This window comes from Typopeltis vanoorti, chromosome 2 (genome assembly GCF_054136105.1).
Source record: "Typopeltis vanoorti isolate ZY-2024b chromosome 2, IOZ_Tvanoo_1.0, whole genome shotgun sequence".
NCBI lineage: Eukaryota > Metazoa > Arthropoda > Arachnida > Uropygi > Thelyphonidae > Typopeltis > Typopeltis vanoorti.
Window position 1 is genome coordinate 3520178 of NC_143550.1, and position 27136 is coordinate 3547313.

The 27136-nt window shown below is 41.0% G+C and overlaps 1 protein-coding gene across 1 annotated transcript in view; it reads left to right on the top strand.

The window, feature by feature from the left end:
- The first annotated feature begins 22997 nt into the window (after positions 1–22997).
- Positions 22998–27136, top strand: part of LOC150108789 (UV-stimulated scaffold protein A-like) — a 289257-nt gene continuing 285118 nt past the window's right edge. Inside the window, exon 1 of the mRNA XM_090414259.1 lies at positions 22998–23169. Coding sequence (XP_090270385.1) covers positions 22998–23169 — 172 coding nt within the window. The remainder of the gene's footprint in view (positions 23170–27136) is intronic.

Consider the following 27136-nt stretch of genomic DNA (forward strand, 5'->3'; position numbering starts at 1 on the left):
TTTGGATAGCTGGATGGACTGGCTCTCGTGTACTTCACGGACCTTCGTGTTCATTTCGCTCCTACCCCAATTCCGAAGGTGTCTGACCAGCGCACCCCTCGGAAGGGAAGGAAAGATACTAACGGTGGACCCCGGAGAGGAGTCTTCGCCAATTAAGAGGAAAGTCTGCTAAAGAATGTACGCACTTGGTTAGGCAGTCAGATCCAACAAGTACGCAGAATCCTCTTCCAGATGGTCACGCTGCAAACAGCGACGGGCACCTCACATGTTGGGTGACGAATCCTCGTCGTCTTCTAAAGTTAAGAATCGAGCAAGAAAACCGCCGTCAGTAAAACATCATGAACTGCATTCCTTCGAGATTTTTTATTTATAAAAATGTTGAAACGGTTCTGTAGCGAGAAATGAAATACCAGCCACCCCTTCCCTCGGAAACGTTCTCTTCGCTATAAATCTGTGAGTAAAGGGATGCGGGGAGATGATGTCGAAACCTCTGTCGAATTTATGCTGACATCCGAAGAAAAGAAGTAAATTAGTATCGAAGGCAGAATACGCGAAAGGAAGTTTAAACTGGAAAGCTCTCCTTGATTTTCAGTGAAATCGAGGAGAGCTCGAAGAAATGCAAACAGTATCTCGAGCTGTATGGTGTAATCGAATAAGCTGAGCGAAAGGCGGAGGTGCACTTTACTTTCACCGCATTTCTGATAAACGTGGAAGATGCTTCCTGCGTCAAAAGTTCACTTCGGTGCTAAGGATTTTTGTTTCCTGCTTCAACGATAATTCCAGTAGGAATTAAAAGAGGCAAAGCGGCCAAAAACAGGACAAAAAAGCCTAAAAGCGTTTTTGTTCTTCGTTCATAATTGGACGAAAGCAAGTTTAGAACTTTGGTAGCGCAGCAGAATCCTGAATTATTGCAAAGCCGAGATTCGTGATCAGATCGGAGGTTCGTAAAAATCTGCTGTGACGATGAGGAGGCAAAGAAAATTCAGGCAAAAGATTCGAAAACACCCACGCATATACACGGAGCAGATGGAACGAAGGACACAAAAAGTTTCGAATTACAGAAGAAATCACTTGCAAAACTAGCTGCAAATCATTCTTCGGACGTTTTCTGTTACATCTGCGGGAGAAAGTGTGCGCTTTAAGAGAGGGGAGTCAAGTGGCGCTTTGGGGACCGATATATCGCCGATTGATGAGGGTAGAACTTATAGAAAAGGCGGGGAGGGTGGCGGGAACGAATCTAAGCGACTCCCAGATTCGTTCGCAGAATGAATGAAGGAGTTGCCAAAGTTGAAAAGGAAATGCAGCGATGGAATTGGGAAGAAGAAAAACTTCCGCTCTGAATCGCCATTTCGCTTCAACCCTAAAGCGGTATTTTTAAAGTAAGCGATGTCACCGGAAAACTCCCGAACCAGACACGATAATTGCACAGAAGAAGGATTCTAATTAAAGGGGACGAAGGGCCCTCCTTCATAAAAGCAACTTCTGTTATGAAGTTAAAACGGGAGGACTCGTGTTGACCTCTTTCAGAGATCGAAGCCGAAATGACCAGAGGCGGGAAGACGTGGAAATGTGTCGCCTTGTTAGATGCGGGGCAATAACTGCAGTGATAAAAATCGAAATATATTCGCTTTTTAGATGAGTACTGCACGAATAAGAAGGGAAGTCACCCTTACCACCCGACACCTGCATCGACCCTGGAATAACCGCAAAGTTCTCCGCTTGTCATTTCACAGAAAGGGAACGAATTGGTCGCAGAAATATTTTCAAACACCATTTTCAAGCTGAAAGACATCCGTAACTTCGTGAGGTTTATTTTATTTTTTTTTCAACCAGTTGTCGAACTTTTCTATCAAGTCATTTGCGTGTGTGCTAAGTCGAGTTTGAATCTAGTGTGACGTAGGTGTTGCCGCTAACTAGTAGGTCATTCATTTTGGCGACGTATTACCCCTCAGAATCCATGACAGCTGTAGCATATCCTTTATCAGATTTAACAACTACCTAGTTGTTCAAGAGGGGGCTCACAATACATCTGGCTGTAAGCTTCCGTTCCGACCAGGACGGTGACAGCGTTCATTGTGCAAATGAAACAACTGCGTAGTTGTTAAAGCGGAATAATAAAGTTACTTGTTCAAGTTTATATTTTAATATTTGTTGTTGTTTTGGGAGGTGTTATTAAATCGTAAAAAAAAAATTATTTTGAGGACGGGTAACGAAATTTTGAGGGTAATGGACGTAAATGTAGCTGTTGTGGGCATTGGTGGTGATGGAAGATATCACTTTCTTGGTTTAAAGCAATGATACCGATTAGAAGTATTTATAAACGTTGTTAAATCGGGTTTGCATCGCTGAATTCTTGAGAGAGGAGATGTGAAAGTAACTGGCAACATTTGATAGCTTCTGGTACATTTTGGTATTGGTACAATGAATCTGATCTCGAACTTCACGGATATTTCTTGCTCCTATTGCGAATTGCGATCGGTGGCTGAAGGTATTAAAAGAGCGAAATACAGCAGTTTTGGCGCGCAGTATTGTTTACCAAATCACAGGTCAGAAAAAATAAAAAGAAATGTCTGTGGCAAGAGAGGAGGCGATTTCGCTCTTCCATTTTGGCCCAATTGAAGAGCGAAAACCTTCTCGTAAATATTTTATTCACATTTTTAAAGGCTAAAATTAATATATTCGACAGTGAGTGGATATCAGAAGGCAATTCTGTTCGTTTTTGCCAAGTTGCGGATATTTTACATAACGCACCACACTGACACCATTAATCTCTTTAGAGAATAAATTAATACACACTTGAACCACCATCAAATATAGAGACACCACAGTGAACCTTAAATATATATTAAATATCCTTCCACTTAGACAACTAAGTGGACAACTAGGGATGCTAATTTCCTAGAGACTGATAAATCAATCAAATCAAATTTATTTGATTTGATTATTTGTAAGCGTGTTTATTTGTAATCATGTTTATTTGTAAGCTACCTATATTAGTACAAAATGTTGAACAATCCTATGTGTAAGCCAACAGCAACAGCTCGTCCAGGTTACGATATGCATAAAGTCACAAAAATTTATGTAATGCATTTTCATTATATACATATATGTACATTCATATAATATACATATTCCATATTATTAGAATATAATTACATAATGAAATCGCAGATAAAATAAAATTCAGAGAAAGTTGCATAACAATCAATTAGGAACAAAATAAAACAAAGCAGTTAAATAGCATTTAAATTTTACGTTTTACTCATGAGACTGGTTCTTTGAATACAAATATGCTAAAAACCAACAATTTATACAATTATTTTGAACAGAGCTTCCTCATTTCTGTGGGAAAATAAATACTTGTTCATTAGAGTTTTGTATTTGTGTGGGTTGGTTTTATTTCTTATCGTTAAAAGGAAGTGTGTTGAATGCTTTTGGCGCTAAATAAGTATAAGGTTTGTGTGTTGCTTCTTTATTTGCTTTTGGAACTAAATATTTTAGGCCCTTACGTCTACTAAGGAAAGCATCTTGTTTGATATTTCCGTATTCGTTGTCGTTTTTTATGAATAATAGTACCCTATAGACATAAATATCTAAGGGGTAGTATGTTTAGTAGGGTGTATTTACTACACATTGCAGTATTCTTATATTTGTTCCTAGTTAAGATTTTAATTACTTGATGCTGAGTCGAGACTAAAGGTTTCAGAGTAGTGCGATGGACTCCTCCCCCCACTTAATGTACCATATTGTAGTGTGCTTTGAATCCAGGCAGAATATAATATTTTTAGCATATTTAAATTTAAGAATCTTTTTTAGCCAGTAAAGTCTGTTTAACATAATCCTTACTTTATTTACGACATCGGGATGTGCGGTTTCCAGCTTAAATTACGATCAATTTTTAATCCCAAGTAAATTATTGCACTGACTTTTTCTATTTTCTCGCAGTTTCAATTTGTCCTGCAATTCCAATCATGCAAAATTAATTGTGCAGTGAAGTTCATTTTGCCAGTACGTAAGTATTAGAAAAGATACTTCTGCAGAAAAGCGGGCTTAAAATATTTTTTCACTAAAGCGCGAAAAGAAATAAAACACTTCATCGATTTGGCTCCAAAAATCTTCAACGGCTAAATGCGAAAGGAAAGCAACATGAACACATACAGAAATCTCATTAGACAATTTTTTATAAGAATATTGAAAATCTGTTTGGAATAATTACATAAAAAGTACAAATTGAATAAAATTAACCAATGCAAAATATTCAAGTGGTAACTGAACTGCATTGTTCTTATTGCACCCACGTGTGTGTGTGTGTGCGCGCGCTTATATTATTCCCTACATGCATTATCGATATTTTTGTGCATGTTCTGCGTAATTGTCACACTTCTTGTAACCCGGATGAGCTCATGTTCTTGGATTGTACATAGAATGTCATGTGTTACAATTTTATAATTTTCGAAAAACATTAAATGAATGAGATAATTAATTTCTTTACTAGTTTTTGTATTTTTTAATAGATACATATAATTTATTTATTACAAATATACAACTTGACCATTGTAAAAAATATTAATTTTTAATAAGAAAAAAATAATAAATCGTAATTAATTAATAAGCAGTGTGGGCGATGTTGTGGGAGCATCAATGCTAGTGTAATGAGAGAGGGGACATCAGAGGAGGGAAGGATATTTCTATTCAGGATGATATTAGGGACAAACATGATTACCATAAACAAATCTTGGATATTGTTAAAAGAGTGACTAATATTTATAAAGTGATTACAGCTGACCCTATGCAAACATTATTAAACAAATGCCTCCAGTATTGCACCATCTCAAATATTAAGACATAGCTAAAGACCACTTAACTTCTCTACTCAATCTCTTAATTAAATTAATGTATTTTCACCTTATTAACTTCGTTTAAACCTCATGAAGGAGCTTTCACGCCTTGCTTCAACAATCTGATGACGAATTACTGAAAGGGTCAGCACACCATCCTTGATTTTGCTCGCTCGTCACAGCTTTTTCTTTTCTGGTATTTTTATGCATTTAAAACACATTTATTTCCCCCCCAAAAAATTAATTCCGCAATTTTGTTTCTCTGTGCTTCTAACTTATCTTTTTTATTCCTTCATACATTTTTAGCCCTTCGCTTACAGCTTTGCTTTCACCGTTAAAATGATGGAAGCATATTTTAAGCTTCTTACCAAATGATAATAATAAAAAATATGCGTAGAATAAAATAACAAATCCTTTCATTAATTCATATGAGTCTACAAACGACTGTTCTCTTTTCTTTTAAGGAAGTTTCGATATATTTAATTGGGTAAAATGAATTTATTAACTCCGAATTTAATTTTTGCCATTTCAGTTTATTATTCCTTTTCAGCATTAGCGAAATAAGCCTTGCTAACGAAATACTAACGCGATTATTGCTTTTACTGTCTCCACGTTTTGCTGCGATGAAAGTTAGTAATCCAGGAATCCACTCAGGAGGATTTTTAAAGCGGCGCGTTTCACATCTTGGTTGCAAATTGAAGTGAACGATCTTCGGTAGAATTCATGCGCAACTTTCCTCACCGTAACGTAGAATATTATACAAGAAACAGAAGCAAAATTAACGAATGCCGTAAAAATGAAAACTGATGGGAGTTGGCACAATTCAGCTTTTTTTATTTTATGGCTTCTCATGACTCACAGGTTAAAAGTAACTTCGGCTAGAAGACGCCGATTTCAGCTGCCCCGCCACAGTCACGAATTTCATTACATGATTTTAAACCAGTCCTCTTTTAAGTGTGCTGGTGAAATTTGGCGAAGTGGTCATGAAGTTTTCATGACTGTCCTAACCAGAGACTCAAAGGAGCTTTAAATACTCGCTTAATTCGGTTCGACTGACCCGAAGAGAAAACTGTAATTCTGTCTTGTAAGCCAGTTCCTCTTTGGATGAGGAGATCCTGGCGTACAGCATGTACAAACGCTTATCGAATTTCGGGAGATCTCCACAACAGATACCTCCACTGTCCTAATTGGAAAGCATTACAGCTGGATGTATTGTGACCCCCCCCCCCTCTTGTAAGTTGCTTCATTGTGGACAGCAATAAATCTGCGATGGGCTATGAATCTTGGGCAACACTTCTCAACGCGAATGCCATACATCTTGAAGAGATTCATATCTGGCCATCTAATGGACCACTGAACTACACTGTGCTACGCGGGGTGATCAGATTTACAGTATTTTTCTCTTCCCCAGCAATATAAACACACGCAAATTAATAATAATAATTCTTCCATCACATCCATTTGCATGCGAAATAACACGAAAATGTTCCCCTTCGGAAAGACAAGATCTCACCTTTTCTGCAAGTACTGTGATTTTTTTCCCCTTAAGTGAAGCCCACCCACGAAAGATTGTGGGTGGGCTTCACTGCTGCGTGTTTATTTCAAAATAAAAATAAACACGCAGCAAAACCTTCGTCGATTACTCGCCCGTGGGTCAACACTCCACGGCGTTTGCGTTCTTCTGGACCGCCAGCTTTTTTATCCCAAAGTGCGCCATCAGAGAGACTTCGCACGGAAGAGTTTAAACCGGTCAGGACGAAGCTCACGTTGCTCTTTTTTTGCGGGGTCTTTTCCTTCCGCTCCCATCGCGATTTCCCACTTTTGTTCTCGCGACTTTTTGATCGAACTGAGAAGTCCGATTTATTTTCTCCAAGAAGACATTCGGGGAAATCCTGCACTTGGGTGCCCGTCAGGTTCTCTTTAACTTTTATTACCTCGCACCGTTCCGCAGTGATTCTTGCTTTGGGATCCTCGTTGGCACGGGTGTAATTTCCGAAAACCGATACCTCACGTTCCCGCATACTTTTATCGGTTTGTCCGATAACGTGCCTTGTCAGCGCCATCTATAAGATATATTTCCTACAAAATATGCCATGCAACAGCTGTGGGGTCAAGGGTGAGCATACGTAGACGCGTTTCGACTTCCCATCGCCATTTTTCTTCGTTTACCCTCTTCCCCCCCCCCCCCGTCCCTTAAAAGTTTCGTTTGTTCAGGAAGTAGCCGGTGATTTCTTATCGCAGGGCCGAAAAGGGGTTTGAAAGGGACTTAACCGAGTTCGTCGTTATTCTCCGCATCAAAATCAACAGAGCAGTTCGGTTCAACTCGATGGCCGCAATTTATTAAGCCTAATGGAGCAACATTCCGTCCCGAGTGAAATTTATGGCCGTCTTATGCACCTACGATGCGGCTGTTAACCTTATAACCTCTGGCCTTTCCCTTCGAGAAACTGGAAGCGTGCGGCAGCGTTACGAGTGTGTCGGCCGCAGGGATGAAGAAGTCACCTCCGTTTGCTACACTTCGAGAACTGTTCGACCTGCTGTGGCGAAGTGCATTTCAGTGGTCTGTCCGAAAAATCAATTGGGCACTGCACTAACGGGAGGGGGGAGTCGCCTTTTGTTTGTGCGAATTACACAGCACGATAAGCTACCGTCATCCTTCCTTTTTTTTTATTTCTTCCCGACTGATCTTGCTGGTTTGAAAAGAGAAGAGATTTCGAATCTCAGAAGGGGGCAGAAATGAGCGAACACCTCGCCGCTTTTGAGAAGCGCGTTTCCTCTGCCACTTGAGTTTTGTGGAAAGATTCGCAGCTCATTTCAGAATCCCTTTTGGGATTCCACTGAACTAAAAAATAAAATAAGAGTGAAATATTCGTAGCGTAGAGACTGTTTTCGCTCTGTCGAAGCCCGGAACACTCGATGCGAAAAAAAAACTTTTCCTGCGCAGCAATGCACGAGTGCTCGTGATTGGTGAGACTCACGTGCAGTTCTTTGTCTGATTAACCCATTCCGTGTTCGCGAAAACTTTTCTCGTCACCTTAACATCAGAATCGAAGCGTCTGTTCAGAATGCAACAGCGCTTCTGAGTGTGAAGTGCACGCAATAATAATTTATTATCGTGCCAATAACTTCTTTCGTGCGCAAAGCGCTGCACTTTTATCGCCAAGAAATAACGTATTGGAAAAACCAGATATCATGTGATGTGATTCTGTCCGACCTACGTCAACGAATCTGGAAGGTAACAGCGTTTCATATGTAGATTTTAAGGGGGAAGAATCACGCGCGTTCTTACACATTCAATGTTAAGGAATTAACGAAGAAGTACTAAACCGTGTTGTTTGCTTTTTCAGGTGAAGGTGTGGTTTCAGAACCGACGGACCAAGCAGAAACGGCAGATCCAAGAGGAGCAGGAAAAGAAGCACAAAGATAAACCGGGAGCAGCTCTCAATTCGAGTTCTCAGGCGATGTCTGACGACGAGCCATCCTCTCCGCAGGAGTTGGACGTCACTGCAACAGACGGTTCCGTTCCGTACACATCCACGTCGGACGAAGCGTTGTGAGGAAACCGCCACCCACGTCATTAGTTCCTGTTGACCATGTACAGTGTTTTCACGGACCTCCCGCAGCGCGCGCTTTGTACAGAGCTGAGTGACGGTTATTAGCAAATCCAAAGGATTCCTGTGCCTGTCTCGGTCTTCTTGAAGGACTTCGAGTTGACTGAGCTCGTGTACGACGGACCATTATTAGTGTATATCTGAAAAACGAAACGTTTGCATCTGGGGGGGGGGGGGCTCTCTCTCATCTACGAACAAAGCAAATAAGGGGCCTCTTTGCGTCCAGCCCTCTCCTTGCTGCGTGGAGTCGCACAGGAAGGCTTACTTCACTGTTACCTTCTTTTAGCAAAGGCCTCATGTAAAACTGTTATTTTGAGTAAGTTTCTAGAGAGACGATAAACTCCGAAAAAAAAAAAGAAGTTGTAGCGGATGAAGTGGTTCGTTTCAATTGGCACCATCACCTCTGCAGTTGTGATTTCTCTCCGTAAGCAAGCACCGTTCCTTCCCACCTCACACTGACTTTGCTTTCTGTACATAATCAAAGTGTATAGATTTTCTTTGGTTTTGTTTTCCTTTGTATTTATCACAATTCAGTTGCAGGTCTCAAAGTTCAGCTCTTCATTTCCTTGGAAACTTGAAGTGTGTAAATGTGACGAAATGACACCTCTTTTTATGATAATGCTTGTTTTTCTAAGAAATCCACGTGTCTGGCCTTGCGTCAGACATCTGATGGAACACACGGATATCTTCTGTACAAATGAATGTACTCACAGAGCAGTGGAGACCAAAAGTGACCAAATAAATTATCGTTCTAATTTAGGGTTTTTGATTAGAAATTCATTTTACTGCCTCCTCACGTGAATGTCATTCACTCTCAGCTGCACTTAAGAACATCGAAACTCATAACTGACTCTCAGTAAAGTAGCCAACCTGATAAACTACTAACAACATTTAAAAGATTGTTCTTTCTACCCACAAGTTATAACTAAAACGTATTTTAAAAATTCATAATAAAAATCCGTGGATTGTCAAAATCTCAACAAAAACAAAGAAACGATGATTATCTTGATCCAAAATTGCGGCGTGGGAACAGGACTGGACACTCAGCAACGAGCGGGTTGTGGAAGAACGGAATTCCACCGTGCACACATGTGCGCGTGGTCTGTCAGTGTAGGAGGTGATTTTCACGCCTCGTGTGAGAACACCACCACCACTCCGCAAGTGAAGTGGCTACGAAAAGTTCCATTTAGTCTCTGAAGTAATCTTGGACGCGGATACCGGATTTTTTCACGCTTAGTCCACTCACAGTGCACTTCACGAATGGGCGTGTGGGGTGGCCTGAAGGAAAATTAAAAGAATTTAATCGTTTTAATATTAAACAAATCAATGTTCGTGTACTATTCAAAATGTTATTATGCAAAACTGCACGACGTCATGTTAAAGAAATATTTCCATTTGCAGAGATGTCATTTTACGACTTAAATCACTGTCAAACAAAAAAAAAATGTAGGTCATCAAAATGTGATATGAACCCTAAATCGGCTTTTGCGGGATATTATGATAGTGCTACATGATCTTTTTCAATCTGAATTGGTCCAAAGCTGAACGAAGGTCTCCCCCCCCACACCAATTTTCTCCATTTCATTCTATTGTCAGCTTTCGCATTGCCATCTCTTCCTTCGTCTACTGCCAACCATAGGTCTCCCTTCTGTCAAAAATTTAGGCCGCCTTGCATTGTGTCCAACCCATCTCCATTTGGAATGCTTAACATGACTGGTGACGTCCTGTACATACACGTGTTCTCGATATTATCGAATGGGAGGTGTTTTATCTTTAATGGGTGTCACGCCGAACACATTCCTTTCCACACTTCCTTGGTTAGCTTTCATTTTGTGTAATTACATATAACACACACACACACACACTGATCGAAAGCTTTCCTCTTTAAGCTAAGGGAATATCGATTTTAAAGATATCTTTCATCCTCCCGAAAACCACCCAACTTAGCCATTCTTTTTCTATTTGTCTACCCCTTTACATTTTCATGATTTGCCCCAGATAAACATGAGACTCTACCCTTCCCCCTTCTCTCTCTTCCAGTATAATTCCATTTTCTATCTTCAAGTGCCCAATCTGACCGGGCACTTGAGCTAATTTTCTTATTTTTATTTCGAGGTCTTTTGCCGAGCGAACGACATCCGAAAGCAAAACGCAGAGTGAGTGAGAATCTTTCCGTTAATTTTAATCAATTAAAACCTCCCAGTTCGATCCGTAAAAACCTCCTCTAAGATTTACGTCAAGGGTTCGGGGCTATTGTTTTATCGCCCTGTTTCGTTTCTCTGTTTATTGGCAGTGCTTCGCTTTTCTTATGTGGTTTCACGACCACGTCTTCTAGACGTTTCTTCTCTTTTAACAGCGATGCTTTTTCTAAGTGCGCAAAGGCTAAACGGAGAGGTTTCTCACGTTCGTCTGTTCTTTTCTGTGATTGCATAAGACTATGGATGTCATCAATGCTACCGTAATTACGTCGAAACCCTTCCGTCCTGCTCCTCGTATACTCGAGCTGTTGCGTCCTGCTTTTATTTCTTGTTTCGTAAGTGTTTTGAAACTGATGGATCTAAAATGTGTTGATGTCCTCTACGTTTTCTATAAATAATTATTATTAACGAATTGTTCCATCGTTCTGGGATGTTTCTCTCTTTTAAACCGAGTGTGAAGAGTCTTTGCCAAGCAGCCAGCCGCTGCCCTCCTTCCAAATTTCAACAACGACTCTTGAATCCCAACATCTCTTGGAACTCTTTGCTGCTTCATTCTTTTCAGAGCTGCCTCAACATCTTCTTTCATAACCTTTTGCACATCCAACCGACAACTCTTCTTGAAACTGTTTGTCACTAAATTTCTTTCCTCGTCGCTGTAAAGTTCTTCATAATATTCTTTGATTCTGTTTATAATTCCATTTCTGTGTTTGATTATTTTGTCATCCTTTCCGATTAGAGCGACAATTTCTTTTTTTTTATCTTGCCAAAGCTGTTCTCAAAACTTTCATTTTTTTTAATTTTAAAGCGGTTCCTTTTATTTTTCTCGAATTGAAGGATCGAATTTCCCGTGTCCTTATTTTCTGATTGATGATAAGGACATTCTGAATATTCTCTTGAATTTCCTGCGGTAGCATCTCTTTGTGTGTTTTCTAACAAATCTGGAGTTTCTTTAGAAAGTTGTCATTTCTAGTCTGATAAAACATCCGAACTATTTCACTCGAGATATTAATAATGGTATTGCTCAGTTTTGATTATTTCCATCTTCTTCTCCTCTTTGCTCTCTGTGAATTTATTCGAAGGTTTCTCCTTTAAACTCGCATTTTCAAGTTTTAAATTTACGATTTTATTGCATTGAACTTCCGTACGATTAGTTTTTCTGATTTTTTTTATTAATTTCCAGTTTAGATCTCGCCATTCTGTGATCACTGCCTGTATTCAAATCGTTTAAAACTGTTAAAGCAGTCACAATACGTTTCCTATTTGTTATGATAAAATCTCTTTCAATGAAGCTCTGTCCGTTTGGACTTCTCCATTTACGATATTTCTTTTTATTAAAGAGTGAATTCCTAATAAAGCGTCAGTTCGTTCTCTTCACTAAATAGCACTACACGATAAGATTACATCATTAATAATTTCCTATTCACAATTTTCCTTCAAATTATTCTCATACGAGATCAAATCGATCTCAATCTCGTAACTGCTGTTTGTTTCCATACTTAATGATTTCCAAATTTAATTTGCCATCTTCACTAAGAATCGTGCCTAAATAGCTGAAATATTCTACTTGTTCTCCATTCAGGATGCAGCTGGTGTTGTGAATGTTTGTGCTTATCTTGATAACTCTGATCGTTTTGGTGTTAATTTTCACGGCAAATTCATTCACTCCAGTTAGAGAATCTGCAGTCTTGTAGTGGGCTTAGAATATCCTCTGCCTAAGGAGCTGAGATTAACATCTCCGATGTTAATATCAGGCTTAAGGCCCTTTCCTTCACAATCTGATCCATATAAATGACGGAGCACAATGGCGATAATGTCCACCCATGTCTCGGATTTGATTTAACATCGAACCATCTTCTTGCACTTCCTTCAATTTTAACTGCTCACTTAATGCATCGCTCCATATAATGTTCCATTTACCACATATAATTTTGGTGTCTCGAACAGCCTTTCTCTTGGCACCGTGCCATACGCCTTTTGCAGATTTGCGAAACTTAAATACAAATCCTTGTTATATTCCGTGATTTCACGAAGGTCTCTTAAAGTGGAAATTGGATGCTGAAAATCTCTGTTTGGCCTGAACTCAAAGAGTTCTTTTCCAAGTTTCTGTTCCATAAGTTTTTTTCCGTCTCTTTCAAGGTGTGACTCTTATCTGGAACGCTTAGTACGGAAATTCCTATCTCGATATTTAGTTTTATTTCCATTTTTAATAGGTTGATCCTTCACGACAATCATCCGGAATTAGACTCTCCGACTAGGCTTTCTTAATTATCCACCGCATATCGTTCACATTTCTGGTTGAACAGCAGATTTTCCACATTTGTTTTTGATGGCATTTCTGCATCAAGTTTTGATACAAATAATCTTGACTGCATCCATCCCTCGATCACCGGTCGGTGTGTTCTTGCTTCATTTGAGTCTTTCAAAGTAATTACGCGAGACGTCTGGAATATCTTTTTCTTCAGTTTCGATGTTGTCTCTCATTCCTTTTTCTTTCCTCCATTTCTAGGTTCCCTCCAGATATTTCGCAGCCTTCCTGATAATTATTTTTTTGTGTTCTTTCCAAACTCCTTCCACAACTTTGGTTTACTTACCTCTACTCATCACTTCTCTTTCTTACGTTTTTCTATGAGCACGCGCTAACTTGCTAGGAACTTTCGATACGCGTTCTTATTTCTGTGTGAGTTCCTCTTTAACTCCTTCAGTTAAATAGACGGTCAAGTTTTCTTGAGAGCTTTCAGACAGGTCTTCACGGTTTGATTCTTGTCTTCAAACATTTGTTTTTTTCTTGAGTAGCATTTGTGTATTCGAGTCTGCAGTTCACTTCTGAAAGCTGCTCGATTGCGATTCGTTTTAAGACTTTCTTACGCAAAACTCTGTTCATTTTTATCCTGTACCAAACTGAATGGGATCACTTCCAGTGTCTAGTTCTCTGCATTCGCAAGTGTCCTTAACCAACGTGTGAAGATATCAACAATAAAACAGTCGCAGTCTTTCTTATTTCTCGTGTCTTCTTTCCATGTGAATTTTTTATGTTGGAACATCGCCTTAGTAATAACTAGTCCACGTCACGAAGAGAAATTCAGTAGTTATTTCCTTATTACTAACCATTATATTGACTTTGCTCTTTTCTCCAAATTTCCCCCAAACATTCTATATATTTGACAATCATTTCCTACTCTGCTGTTTCGATCTCCAGTAAGAACCAACTTTTTCTTTGTGTCAGCGGCCTTCTCTAATAGCTCAAAACGTTTTATTCACTTCTTCCTTAGTAGAACCTTCTGTAGGACTCTACGCACAAATAAATGAGATTTGTTTTGTAAATAATTTTTTTTTTTTTTGAATAAAATGTATTGATAGATGCAGTCGCATAAGTGGCCTATGTAATGCAAAATACAAAGCGAAACTATGCCTAACGTGGATTGTACATTTGTATACTGTCACTGGCAAGTAGCCTTCGAAAGGTTATTGGAGGTTGACATATCGCTAACCGATCTGTGCTTGATGCAGTCTTCATAAAAGGCAGTATCGCCAAAACAACTGTGGGCGACACTGCGAGCCGTCTCTGAATGGTGAGGAAACCATCTCAGCCAGGAAATGCAGAAGAAAACCAAGAAGTTAACTCCAGTCCGCCAAAGTAATGCTTAGTAGTACCAGCTTCATGTAAAACAAGCATTAACCACGGCAATCAACATAGCAGACTACACTGGTGTGAGATCAAATTGTCGAATGAGGGTGTGCAGGATCCCTGCAGACCACTTATGTGGAACTGTGATTTTTGGTACCTCAGGCGAAACGATCTGGAGTTGCTTCTTCTGGTACGGACTCGAATCTTTGGTTGATTGTAATGTGTGAAGGGCGAACTCCAATGATTATGTGACACTAGTGGGTAATGCGGTGCTTCCCACATTTGGGGAACAGACAGCATGTCTCTTTCAGCACGATCAACTGCGACGTGGTTTCGGCAAAATAAGGTGAAGAAAACACTGACCTGTGCATCGTCCTGATCTCAACCCACTAGAACAGTTTGGGAGGAAAGGAAACCGCGAGTGTCTGACCAGCCCAGTGCGTTCAAGAACAGTATACCGATGGCAATGTTAAAACAAAAACTATCCAAAATACGTGAATCATATTTGTCATCATATCTGGTGACAATATGAGTCACGATATGAGGCGATATATGTTTGTGGAACTCTCACAGTTTCACAAACTAATACGCAGAAGGGTGAGAATTGTAATCGGGACCAAAGGAAGCAATCTTTATGTATACATGAAGATTGCTCTTTTCCCCGATAGAAGATAACGTCCTTTCACCGACAGACCCGATGTGAAGTGTGATCGGAAGACATTATTTTAAGAAACTCTTATCTTGCCGAATCCTCATCCACCATAATGTCTTTTCTCTAAGAGCTTAAAAAGACATCAAAGTTTGGTAAACATAAAACAACACAGACTGCAATTTCCAGGTAGCGAACCAACCTGAGCTCCCTTGAGATTACCCTTGGCATCTGCGCTTATTGCACTTCGTGACGACCACAGAGGAAATCGTCTTGAGGATAATCTGCAATAATATTGTAAATGACGCTTACATTCATTTTTTTCCAAAATTTTACTCTTTTATTTTTTCCCAAATGAAATACCACCTCGGAACTGAAGTGACTTGCATTTCGGCACAATCTTCCCAAAGCCATTCCACGATGGTAGACACGAATTTCCTTTTAAAATTTTCGCGAATTTTACAATTTTTTTGCAATGAAAACGCAAATAACTCACCAAAAATTCCCTCCGTGAGAAAATCGTTAACTTTTCCTGAGTTGTCGCTTTTCCGCGTCAATTCGAAGCTTTCCTAAATGACCACGTGGAAATAAATGGATTGCCCTCGTTTCAAAATGATTCAAACATCGACGTCGGTGACCGAAGTGTTAAATATTTTTTAAATGAATTGCAAAAAAAAGCGTTTCTTTCACGAAGGCAGGTTCTTTATGACATATCCGATTCCTAATATCGCATCTTCCCATCTTCAACGTGCTCTGATTTGTAATTCGATCAAATATCACAAGTTAATAAATTTTCCGAAAGAAGGAATAAATTGAAAAAAAAAAAAAAAAAAAAAAGCCACAACATCGTTTCCTGTATTTTTCGCTTACCGCTTTATCCACGGTGGCGCCACCAGTTTATGCAATGCTGCAAATTCCTTTAAGTGAAGCAACAGAACTTTTTCTCCACATTCCCCCCCCCCCCTCCTTTTCCCAGAGTAGCGCATTCCTTTTCCTCTGGAAGTTCTAAGGGAGTAATGTGATACTCGAGCATAAGAAGGCACTTCTTATGTTGAAAGGGATAATTCTTCGTATTTAAGGGCTGTATTTGCTCTCCAAAGCAAAATCCAGCGCAGGGGAGGTTCGAGAACGGATCCCTTTATTGTTATCAGCGAGGAGAATTTCTAGACTAGCTAATGAATTTATACAAGTAAGAAATGTGGCCCTATTTTTTTATTTTATTTATTTTCAATATATGAATCTCGCTCAGGAAATGCTGAAGGTCTGAAGTGGTTTCATAAAGGGGTCGAGTTGATATCTAGAGGATATCAACTCGGCCCCTTTATGAAACCCCTTCAGACCTCCAATAAGCAGGGCGATGGTCTCGCACTCCACAATGAAAATTTTCTGCCGCGTAAACAGATTGACAAACACATGCCTGTCCAAAGTGGGATTCGAACCCGTGGCGTATTGTTCGAAAAGTGCAAACCCCATCAAACGTTGGCTACGAGGCCAACAAATTCATCAGAAAGGGCTACAAATGGATTTCGGCAAATGTGTCTTACGAGATTCGTTTTAATTCCTCTTCTCGGGGTGGACAGACAGCATTTGGTGTGGAAATTTGGTATCATTGCCAAAATTCACTCAATTTGGGTTTAGATGGAACCGATTTAGAGGCGAAAAGATTTTCTAAGTAATGATCCTAATTTACTTTTAGGATTTCTAATCTTAATTTTAAATTAAGGGGGCGATTTTTTAGTGGGAGAAAACGATTCCAAAACGGAATACGGCCACCAAAAAACAGACGAAGGTTCAGTGGCTGCGATAATAAATGAAGGACGCAATCGCTGTGCAAGAATGATGCGACACCGACGACGCACCTATTTTCGTAATGACGTACAGCCGTACTTTCTCGACATCCGTTGATTTAACGTCGTGAACCACGGACTCTCCTCCTTAAGACACTTTAACTTGAGAGGTGCCTCGTATGGCTGCGTGCATGTGCATCGTTGTAATCGGAATAAACACGCGCGAAGCGATCGAAATAGCTCCACTCCACTAACAGTTTAGATTTCTGAAGTTGCCACTTCGCTCCTCATCATGATCAAGAGACATCCGGTTCCAAGAAGTTTCATCTCTCCACGTCTTTACAAACTCTGTTTTTTTTCTTTCTTCTTTTTCTTTTCAAATTAAAAGAAAAAAAATTTGAATGAGCAAGATTTTTTCATTCTCTCTTTCAAGCTACATTTTTTCCTTCGTTAAACTTAATCAAGTACTGTTTAGCGCACGCCCCAGACTTCATTGGTGATAGCAAATGTGAATCCGAACCCTTTGTGCATTTCAAGGAGAAGGGTAACAGACGAACAGATGACTGCCTTTTCATGCTGTCGGGAAGGCACGTGTAGCTTGGTGGCTTGCCACAAGAGTCCTAAACTGTCCAGTCTTCCCTGCACGTAGCCGCCATTAATGTAGCCGATTGACAATGATAAATGGACGGTCCAAGAGAGGAATGCGTGCGTCGTATGTTTCAGCCCTTCCTATTGTCGTTTCGGTAGCCTCCCTCCCGAACCCGATCGCACAGCAGAGCTCGACCCTAACGAGCAGACCGTGAATGGGATCCTCGTGTGGCCGGAGACAGCGAGTCTTCCCCACTGATCGCATACAAGTCTTCATTCTGCAGAAACAAGCAGTTCTCTTTGTGCAGAAATATTTATGTCCCGTGTGTCATTGTCTCCATTTCGTGGGGACCTCAATGGATGGCCCCCGTTAAACTAACAGCAAGCAGCACAACAACGCGCTGGAATAGCTCAAAGGTGAAAGTCCATTATCCGTAAGGGAAGCTGTCACTCGTGATGAACTACCCACTCCAGAGCGTTCGGGGGACAGAATAAATACATCAGCGTGGATATGCGAGTCTCGTGCGCGTCAGGCAGGGGGGGTGACACCGACACGGTCTAGTAAGCCGGACGCCGATTCAGCACTTTACAATGAACCACCCGTTATTGCCTGTACGGCTTCGCACACCATGAAGGGGCGAGACGCGGGAGCAACCATCGGACCCTTCCATGTCTTCAATCACTACCAATAGCTGCAGACAATTTGTCGGGAGTTTAACCTCCGGGCTCGAGCTCCGTGACAAAGACTCTGACAGAAGATATGGCTGCAGAAAGTTAGGTATGGCACAGGATGGTTCATTTATTTCCGTGTCGGAAGAACGGTGTTACCGAAGAAGGGAAGCAAATCGCAGTTACTTTTCCCGTTCGAATGACGGCGCAATTCTCGCTCATCTGCACGTCCGATCAAGGGGTGCACTTCATTTATGGAAAAGCCGTTTGGCAGCAAAATGGGGACGGAGTTTTATCTCCACCGCTTTCGGCAAAACGACTTTCTCTCTTCACCCCATTCAGTGCTGTTTCGTTTAAAAGGAGCTCGTTACGTCTTCGCATCAAGCAGCGCTGTTGTTTCCGAAAAGTACGTCTGAGGTTCCCATTCAAGAAAAGAAAAAGAAACACGAGCAGCATTTAACTAAACCGACAAGGAAGCAAAGAGGATGGGGGGGGGGGGGATATCGTTCGTCATCTTTTATCGCGAAACTTCAAGTGCTGTAAAATATCTCTCGAGTGAAGGTTCGTTTTATGGTCGACTGCAAATCTGTTCGTAGAAACGGAAAGCCCAACACAGTCTAATAATTAGGGAATTAAGTGCTTTTAAAAGTTCTTGTCCTTTCTCGTGGTAAATAAGAAAGTGGAATGAATGCCAATCAATACTTGAGCCTCGTATCAAACGTGATTTGCTTTAGAAAATCAGTGGAGTTCGGTCAATCGAAGAAACGACTCGGTGCACGTCCACTGCTACTCCATCTCTGCAGAGCAAGAAATAATGGATGTGCAACGCAGTCGCTTCTCACTGCCAAGCACATCATTCATAAAATCAGTGGCGCACCCAGAGGGGGGGCCAAGGGGCCCGGGCACCCCCAAAGAAAAGGAAAAATCACTAGAAAAATTTCCAAAAATCTTTTCCTAATTAAAATTCTTTTTTTTTTATTTATGTTGTGTGCTACTTATGAATTAGCGATCACTGCAGATGCTCAGTTATAGGTCGTATGCGATGTGTAGTGTGTATTCGCAAAACGTCTACTCAACTCGGCCCCCCCCCTCCAAGATTAAATCCTGAGTGCGCCACTGCATAAAATGCATCCCTTCTGAGAAAAAATGTTTATATTTAGAGAGCGAGAGAACGCGTTATTATTTAATTAGCTGTAAGTCGCCTTCTATTTCAGAGAGAGTCAAAATGAATATGCAAAAAAGAAATCATGATCTTTAAAAGATTTTGGGAAAAGTTTATTGTTATTTGGTTGCATATGGTTGGTTACTGTTTAAAATATCGTACGGCTAATGAGTCGTTCTCTAAACAGCAATTTATTCTTCATTGCTTTTTAGACACAAAAAGAATTGGTATGAAAATTAGCAATAACAATGCAAAGACAATGAAAATAGGCAGAAAAGTTGAAAATATCAAGTGCATTGTGAATGCAGAATGTACAGAACAAATAAAAAATTAGCTGTATACAAGACGGTGTTCAAACCCATTTTAATTTTTGGATCTGAGAGGTGGGTTAGAAGTAAAACACTTGACCAAAGACTAGAAACCGCAGATATGAGAGTCATGAGAAAGATTATAGGCGTGAACAGATGGCATCAATGGCAGTATCATATTAAAAACGAGGATATTAGGAAAGAACTTGACATTGTCAGCATCCAGTAATGCGTTAGCAGAGCTAATCTCAGGTGGTATGGTCACTTAAACAGAATGGGCGAGGAAAGATTAGCGAAACAAGTGTTCTCTGCCAGGTTGGCAGGAAAAAGATCCAGAGGAAGACCGAGATGTAGGTGGATTGAAACAGTAAAAATTGCCTTAGAAGACAGAAATATAAGATCTGATAATGTTGGAGTCTTGATAAGTAACAGACTGATTTGGAGGAAAATTGTAGATAGGAAGTTAGTAATGATGTAAATTTTCATGTAGTACTCTTATAATTATTTTGTACCCCCCCCCCCTCCTTAGGGTACATATCAGGAATTTGATGGTCATGATGAAAGCAGATGAAAGAAACATGCACAAAAGACACGTGTAAACTGGAAAACAATGCAACGCATCCTACAAAATAGGTGACAATCCATTTCTGAAACAGCTCTCGGAGCAGAGAAGTGCTCCTCTGAAATTTACAATGTTTTTTAAGGAAAGCGAAATCAATTTCTTTGTCGCATCCCGTTAGCAACAGCGTGTTATGCATAAGTTGCAACCAGCTTCAGAACTTTTTTCATCAGCGCTTAATTGCAAAAACATCTTCCTTGGAATCCCGTTAGGGACCCCCCGGATTTTATCAGCCCCCTTTCATCGAGACTGGGTTCACCGGTCTTATGAAAGTGATTTTTCTTTCATTTAGTTGGGATTGCGTCCGAAATACCTAAGGCTATTAGGCCAACGTATTTGTGATGATAAGGTGCGCGTGCGTTTGTATGCGACTCTCCTCCCGTTTCTGCAGAATGAAAACCCGAGTTTGACCCGAAGTGAAACCTCCCAGCTTGCTTCAGCGGAAATGCAAGCAGAATTTCCTTACTGCAGCAGACTTGGCATTTGGAAAGAGATTACGACTGGACGGATTCCCAGCACGTGACCTTCAGGTGTGTGTGTGTGTGACGAGGGCTTTCGAAACGAATAATTTTAGCCTCCTGAAATTCATATTTTTGCCATAAATAATTATATTTGCGTATTACTCCGAAATTTCTGGCTCCGCACGATAGCACGGAGACACAGTAGAGAGCGACAGATTCCGGCATGTATCATCGACGCACACAAGTATCTCTGTGTGCGAATGCGACTGAGCTACGAAGTCATTGGGGTAAACATGGGTATTTAAAGTGATGTCAGTTAGGAAATACATGACCACGAGGTGGTTCGTGAGGACCTTGGACACCCAAAATGCAATATCATCAGTTATTTCTTTAAAGGGAGATACCGTCGACATTCTGGAACATTCTCCACATGCGAGCTTCTAAAAATGAAGACTTTGGCACGCCAACGATAGCGATGAAAACATCCTTGTGTAATCCCGCGCTGCTCTATTCAGCGAGGTGATCTTCATCGCTTTATTTAGCTTACCAACACAATGGCATTAATTTTTAGAAGCTGTGTATCCCGGAGGAGTGGAAACTAATCCTGCAGGCAGACTGAAATTCCTACCGTTTATAAAATCTGGATACGACGGGGGTCCGAGTGCCCGCTCCACAAATGGAAAAGTTAATCTGATAAGCGGACATTTAAATTTGTTGCCTCTATTTAGGAGCAATGTGCAGAGTATTAAGCGCTCTATCCCAGTTCTGTCAGGAAATGATTCATGGTTCTCTAAAGTCATTGTGGGAGGGGAGCGGAGAAGTAAAATCCCACGCACACAATAATAATAAACGGCGGGATGATATCTGAACGGTAATTGTTTTTGCACCTTTATCTGCGAGCATATCTGCAAGTTATTAAGCGAGGTACTTACACACAATGAAATCACCACCGTGTCATTCTTCTTTTCTTATTAAAGCCACAAAATGAGTTTGTCCCTCGAAGATCGTTATTAACTGTGCGAATGTTTCATTTCTGTCGCCCCCTTCCCCCACCTCCTCACGCATTCGCGGAGTTAGTTTAGCCCGCTGCTGCGAAAGAGAACTGGTTAAAGTGCGCCTGCTGGAAACGAGGATTAACGAGATGGCTTGCTCATGACCAGTTCCACGTTTTCTCTAACAAACCGAAATGAGCACAAAGTCAGGTCAGATGGCTGCTCGATAAGACACATAAAGGGCTTTAAGACGGCGATTATCGCGAACTCGCTCTCCACTTCGTCCTGCTTGACGTCATGAATAGAGGTAACCCTAATTGGAGTGGTAACTGTTTCTAAACTTTGAGATAAACGCCGAAATACAAATAGCGTGAATTATAGCCTGTCACAAAAGAGGCCGAGATTAATAAACTTCCTCCCACCCTCGAGGCGACCGATTCTTCCAGTGGCCTTCGGGAAACGAATAATTAAACAACAAGGACCAAAGACGAGTGGAATTAAGAACTTTAAAATTGATAAAAGCTAATCCTGTTATTCTCCTAACGAGCACATAAATTCTCTCTCTCTCTCCACCGCAGTTGCTTCAGACATCAGCCCTCAATAAACATATTTTATTTCTGCTCATTTAAGATTTCTTTCACGTCTTGTGCTTAAAAGAGAGACTGACTGCACAGTTGTACACTCGGAAAAGAGAAACGTCACAAATAGGAAGGAGAAATGCGGTGGATCCACTTAGCGCAAATGAATTACACGAAAATTAGTTTTGATTTACCAAATCAATGGAAGCGGTCCCTGTGGAACAGCAACTCCGTTCAAGCTTCAACTGGAAGATCTGCGGAACAGCAATTCTCACAATTCCGCTCCTCTTTGCCTCTGGATCGCCATAAAAAATAAAAAAAAAGAGAGATCCAAACCTGGCAACTAAATTCTACTCGTCGCTTTCACATTGCACGATGGCTTTACGAAATTCATAAGGATTCATTTCAGGATTTTTTAAAAATCAGAAAAACGAGTCGCGATGCAAGGAATCCACAGACGTCCATTCCTATTTCAAGGGTTCTTGAGTGGATTGGAATCAGAATTAGCCCCTTGAACAAGGAATAATCCTTCCACTTACTTTCAAAAGCCACTGTGGCAGTTATTTAATTTTAAAAATTAAAATTAAAAATGCAGAGGAGGCAGTCTAATTAGCGCCCACGTGCACTGTACAGCACTTCCGGCCACGTGCGTCGCTTTCCAACCTTCAGTTCGACTCCCACTAAACTTGCACGGATGTCTGAATGTCTTCAGGTGGCGGAAGATATTCGTCGCCTAGTGAGAAACCACCGCAACCCTGAAAACTTTACAAATAAAACTCTCACACAAAGAAAAAAGAAAGAAAGGAATTTCCGTCTGTTCTCCGAAGTGTTCGTCGCATTCTCGAACATTCGAACTTTTTAACCAAAGGACTTTACTGTGGAGGCGAAGAGAGAAAGAAGGGAGAATCCTGAATGTTCAAACAGCATCGTATTGAACGGGATCCTGCTGAAGTGCGACAATCGCTAACACTGGAGGGAGGAGCCGATGCGTCCGTCTTATTTCAGTGGGTCATTCCGAAAATTAAAAAGAAACGCAAGATCGTTCAGGCTTCAAAAGATTTCAAAAGCAGCAGTCGACCATTCCGTAAGTAGTGGGCCACAACTATTTGTCCAAATAACAGGTCGCGCACTAATTAGGAAAGCGGGATAGTAGGCAACTTACTCCAAGAAATCACCGAGGGATCACCTTCGGGATTTCTGCTGTTCTCTCCCATGCTATGACTGTGGCGGAATAAGCGAACGGCAGAAATCATTCTTCCTGGAATGAAGGCCTTAACTGCCTTAAAACTCCTGTCCAAGCCTTGGCATTCTCAAATCTTTTGCTCAAGTCAAAACCTCCAGATCTACTTCCACTTATCTTACACTGTCGCTCGTAACACCATCAGATATTCAGAACACCACCATGAGTTTTCTTCGCTCCCACCCATTGAGAGAGAGAGATGAAAATACGGCAAGAATTACCATCGTCACATCTCCAAAAATAAAGCTGACCTCCGGGAGTCATTCTCTCCTTCAACTGCTGTGACTAACCAACTCTCGCTGTACCAGGAACACCTCGGTGCATACCCCCCCCCCCCCTCTGGTCTTTACCAGAGAAAAATCTTACCGGATTCCTGAATACCTTCTATACGAACAGATCTACTGGTCCGGATGGTATTCCCTCATTAAGTGTTCTAAACTCGTTCTTCAAAATTATGTGTAATATCACTGATGCGTTGAATCACGTGGATTTATCGTCCACCTAATTTCTCCCGAAAAACAGTGAAGATAAGTAAACTTCTTCCCAGCCCCGAATGCCAATCACATTTCGCCAATATGGATTCTATCACGACATTATTTATCCTCGGGCATAAGCCATCAAAGGGCTTGGAGAAACCCATGTAGTGTTCTTTACATTTCCAGGACATTTGACCAGGTCTGGCAAAACTTGCTAAACTACTATCGTATATTCTGCTTTCCATCCTCTCAACCATGTTGCGATTTCTCACTCTCTCTCTCTCTCTCTCTCTCTCTCTCTCTCTCTCTAGTCACTGACAGTCATTGTAGATGTTCTCCTCAGTTCAGACTTCCCTCACCAATGCCGAAGGACAACAGGACTCCATACTTCGGCCTAAACTCCTCCTATAAATAACCTTCACATAAATTACCTTCTGTTACTAACCTCAAATCCTACCCATACATTTGCCGATGACTGTACGCTCCATTCCTGTTTTGAGTTTCACAATCCTTGCCGTACTCATATATCTTAAGCTACGAGATCTTCCACAATCATTGATACAGAAACACGCCGGTGTCTTATTTCTAGTAACATAGCAATCAACTCTCCTCATATCCACAGGTGATGCGTTTGATGACTTCCAAAATTTTGGTGACCTTTTGCATTCTAGAAACTTCTTCTCACCCACACAGCTGATACAAATATATACCGATACAAGCTGCCCAACTTGGAATACTTTTCTCACATTTGGGATGGAGCCTCATCCAGTGAAGTTTGCAGATCAATGATCCTCTCTCCCCCTCTCTCTCTCTCTCGCAGATTTTCTCCAAGCATTATATACATATATACGAGATTATATACCTGACAACACAGGTATATATATACAGTATATATATATATATATATACACAGACACACACACACACACATATACACTATGTTGACAAGAGTTTTTGAACACCTTACGTGTCATGCAAATTTCGGGGAGTATCTGCGTGAGTCTGGTAATATAAAGGTGGGATGTGATATATGTACACGATGTCAAGATGCCACAATTAGCTGAACTGACAGACTTTCAACGGGGATGGTAGTTGGGTGTAGTCTTTCTGTCTGTGACATTCTGACTCATCTCAGTAAACTGAAATCCATCCTTGTTTATGTCATTCGTAGATGGTACTACCACAGCAGGAAAACTCCCTGGGAGGCCATCGACATTCACTTACCGAGATCGACGAGCTCTCTCGGAATGTTCGAGCATCCCGCACATCACCAACGGCGGACCTCGCGGTCAACCTGGAAAAAGCTTCAGGGAAATCTGTCAGCACGAACTGCCCACAGAGAGTTGCGTGCCTTAGGTTACCCCTCAATGCCAAACAACGTTTGGACTGACGTCTTTCACACCGTTTCTGGGATGATTGGTAAAGGGTGGTGTGGAACGACGAATTACGCTTCCAACTGTTTCACTCTGATGGTCGTGTTTGGATCTGGAGATTACCCGGGGAAAGGTTCCGGCAGGACTGCATCATTCCAACAACTGTCAAGTGTAGTGGAACCTCGGTAATGGTATCGGGATGTTTAATTTGAATCGGGCTTGATCCATTGATGGACGTGCCCAAAATCATGACGTCTGATAGCTACTTGGATCACGTCATGCTTCCGACGCTGTGAAAGTACTGCGCGTCCAAAAATGGTTTTCACAAAACAAATTTGAAATGTTGGACTGTCCAGACCTCGAACACATCGAAGATCTTTGGAACGAATTAGAATCCCAAATTCTTCCAGACCACAGCGGCCGTCATCAGCATTATAGCTTTGCGCGAGGAATAGAAGAATATTCCTGTTGCGACGTATCAGAAATTGGTTAAAAGCCTGCCACGAAGGGTACTTAGTAAAAGTGACTGTCTGGTATTTTACATGCTGAGGATGCTACTGATGGGGTGTGTTTATGCTAAGAGAGGCTGCAAGTGAATGTCATTCCAAGCAGGAAGATCTGATCCCGTCTAGTGATGCGTGTATAAGGGAAGGTGAGCTGAGATCCCTTTTGAGAGAGAAAAAGCAGAACTGCGTTTTGGTGGCTCTGAAGGCGTCCAGGCTATCCTCGCCCCACTGGAGGATGGTATGGAGATCGATGTTTAAGACGGTAGTTGCAGATGATGTTTGGGATGTCTAAGAACTGCATGGTTTTTCGAAAAAGTAGGATGAATAGAGTGTGTTGTCTTCGGCAAAGCAGCGTATAAGATTGGTGTAATGATTAAGAGCAGGTCGTTTATGTATAAGAGAGAGAGAGAGAAGGTAAGAGATAGAATGGAGCTCTCCGTCATTGGATAGAGAGCCAGCTATCTAACTAAAGAGGGTGGCAGGTAGACCGAAGGAAGGCTGCTTGCTAAAGCAGCCTTCCTTCGGTCACAATTCCAGCAGGCCACAATTCCAAACACGCTCAAAAGCCCTGGAGATGTCAAGGGCGACAGCTCTTGTTTCACAAAACCTTTCTGTGGTAATTTGCCAAAACTTTCTCACAGACGTTCTAACTATGCGATATTGAGCATGGCGGGACAGTGAGGCAATTGACGTAAAGTCATCGGCCTGTATGAACAAGTAGACTAGTCGTGAATATTCTTCGTGTGCAAACTTTGTTCGCTTACACAAAAGCGAATTAAAGAAGAATGTGATTGAAAATCTCTTTTCTACTTCATTCTGTTTCTGGATTACGCTTTTTCTATATGAAAATATGCATAGAATGCTCGGCGTCGGTCACAGGGTTAATATGCACATACCAGTAGACAGTCGCTGGCAGGCTGGCTACCCTCTCGTAAGTTTTTATTGCTTTGTACAGAATTTAACAATAAAGGTCTAACCTTAATTGACTGTTAAATAAGATTTAAGTTTGGAAATACACTTATTGGGATTATATTGATCAAGTGCATATAAAAACAACTAAGTCTGTTGGCATCTTCACGGTACATAACTGATGTACGGCACTAAAAAGTAAAAGTGTTACAAACTATAATCAACCGATTCCAATTATATTAAACAAAGAACAGAGCGCGTACAATACATTCATAGAGCGTGGATGATAACACATGTAGTTATTTAGGAACGTTCTATAGTTGGCACTGTAATTCAGTTCTGGCGAGTTGAAGGATCTGATAAGGGTCTTCCAGATCACGGGCAAGATTAGTCCTTGGTTCCTGTTAAGGTTTTGTATACAGCGGCCAACTGTTGTGGCCTCTTTAAAAATTCGGGAGCGGAAGTCCTCCTCCATGTAAGGAATTGTGCTTCTATCCCATTCCATGGTATGGTTCGTTCTTGAGAAATGAAAAGCTAATCTCGATTT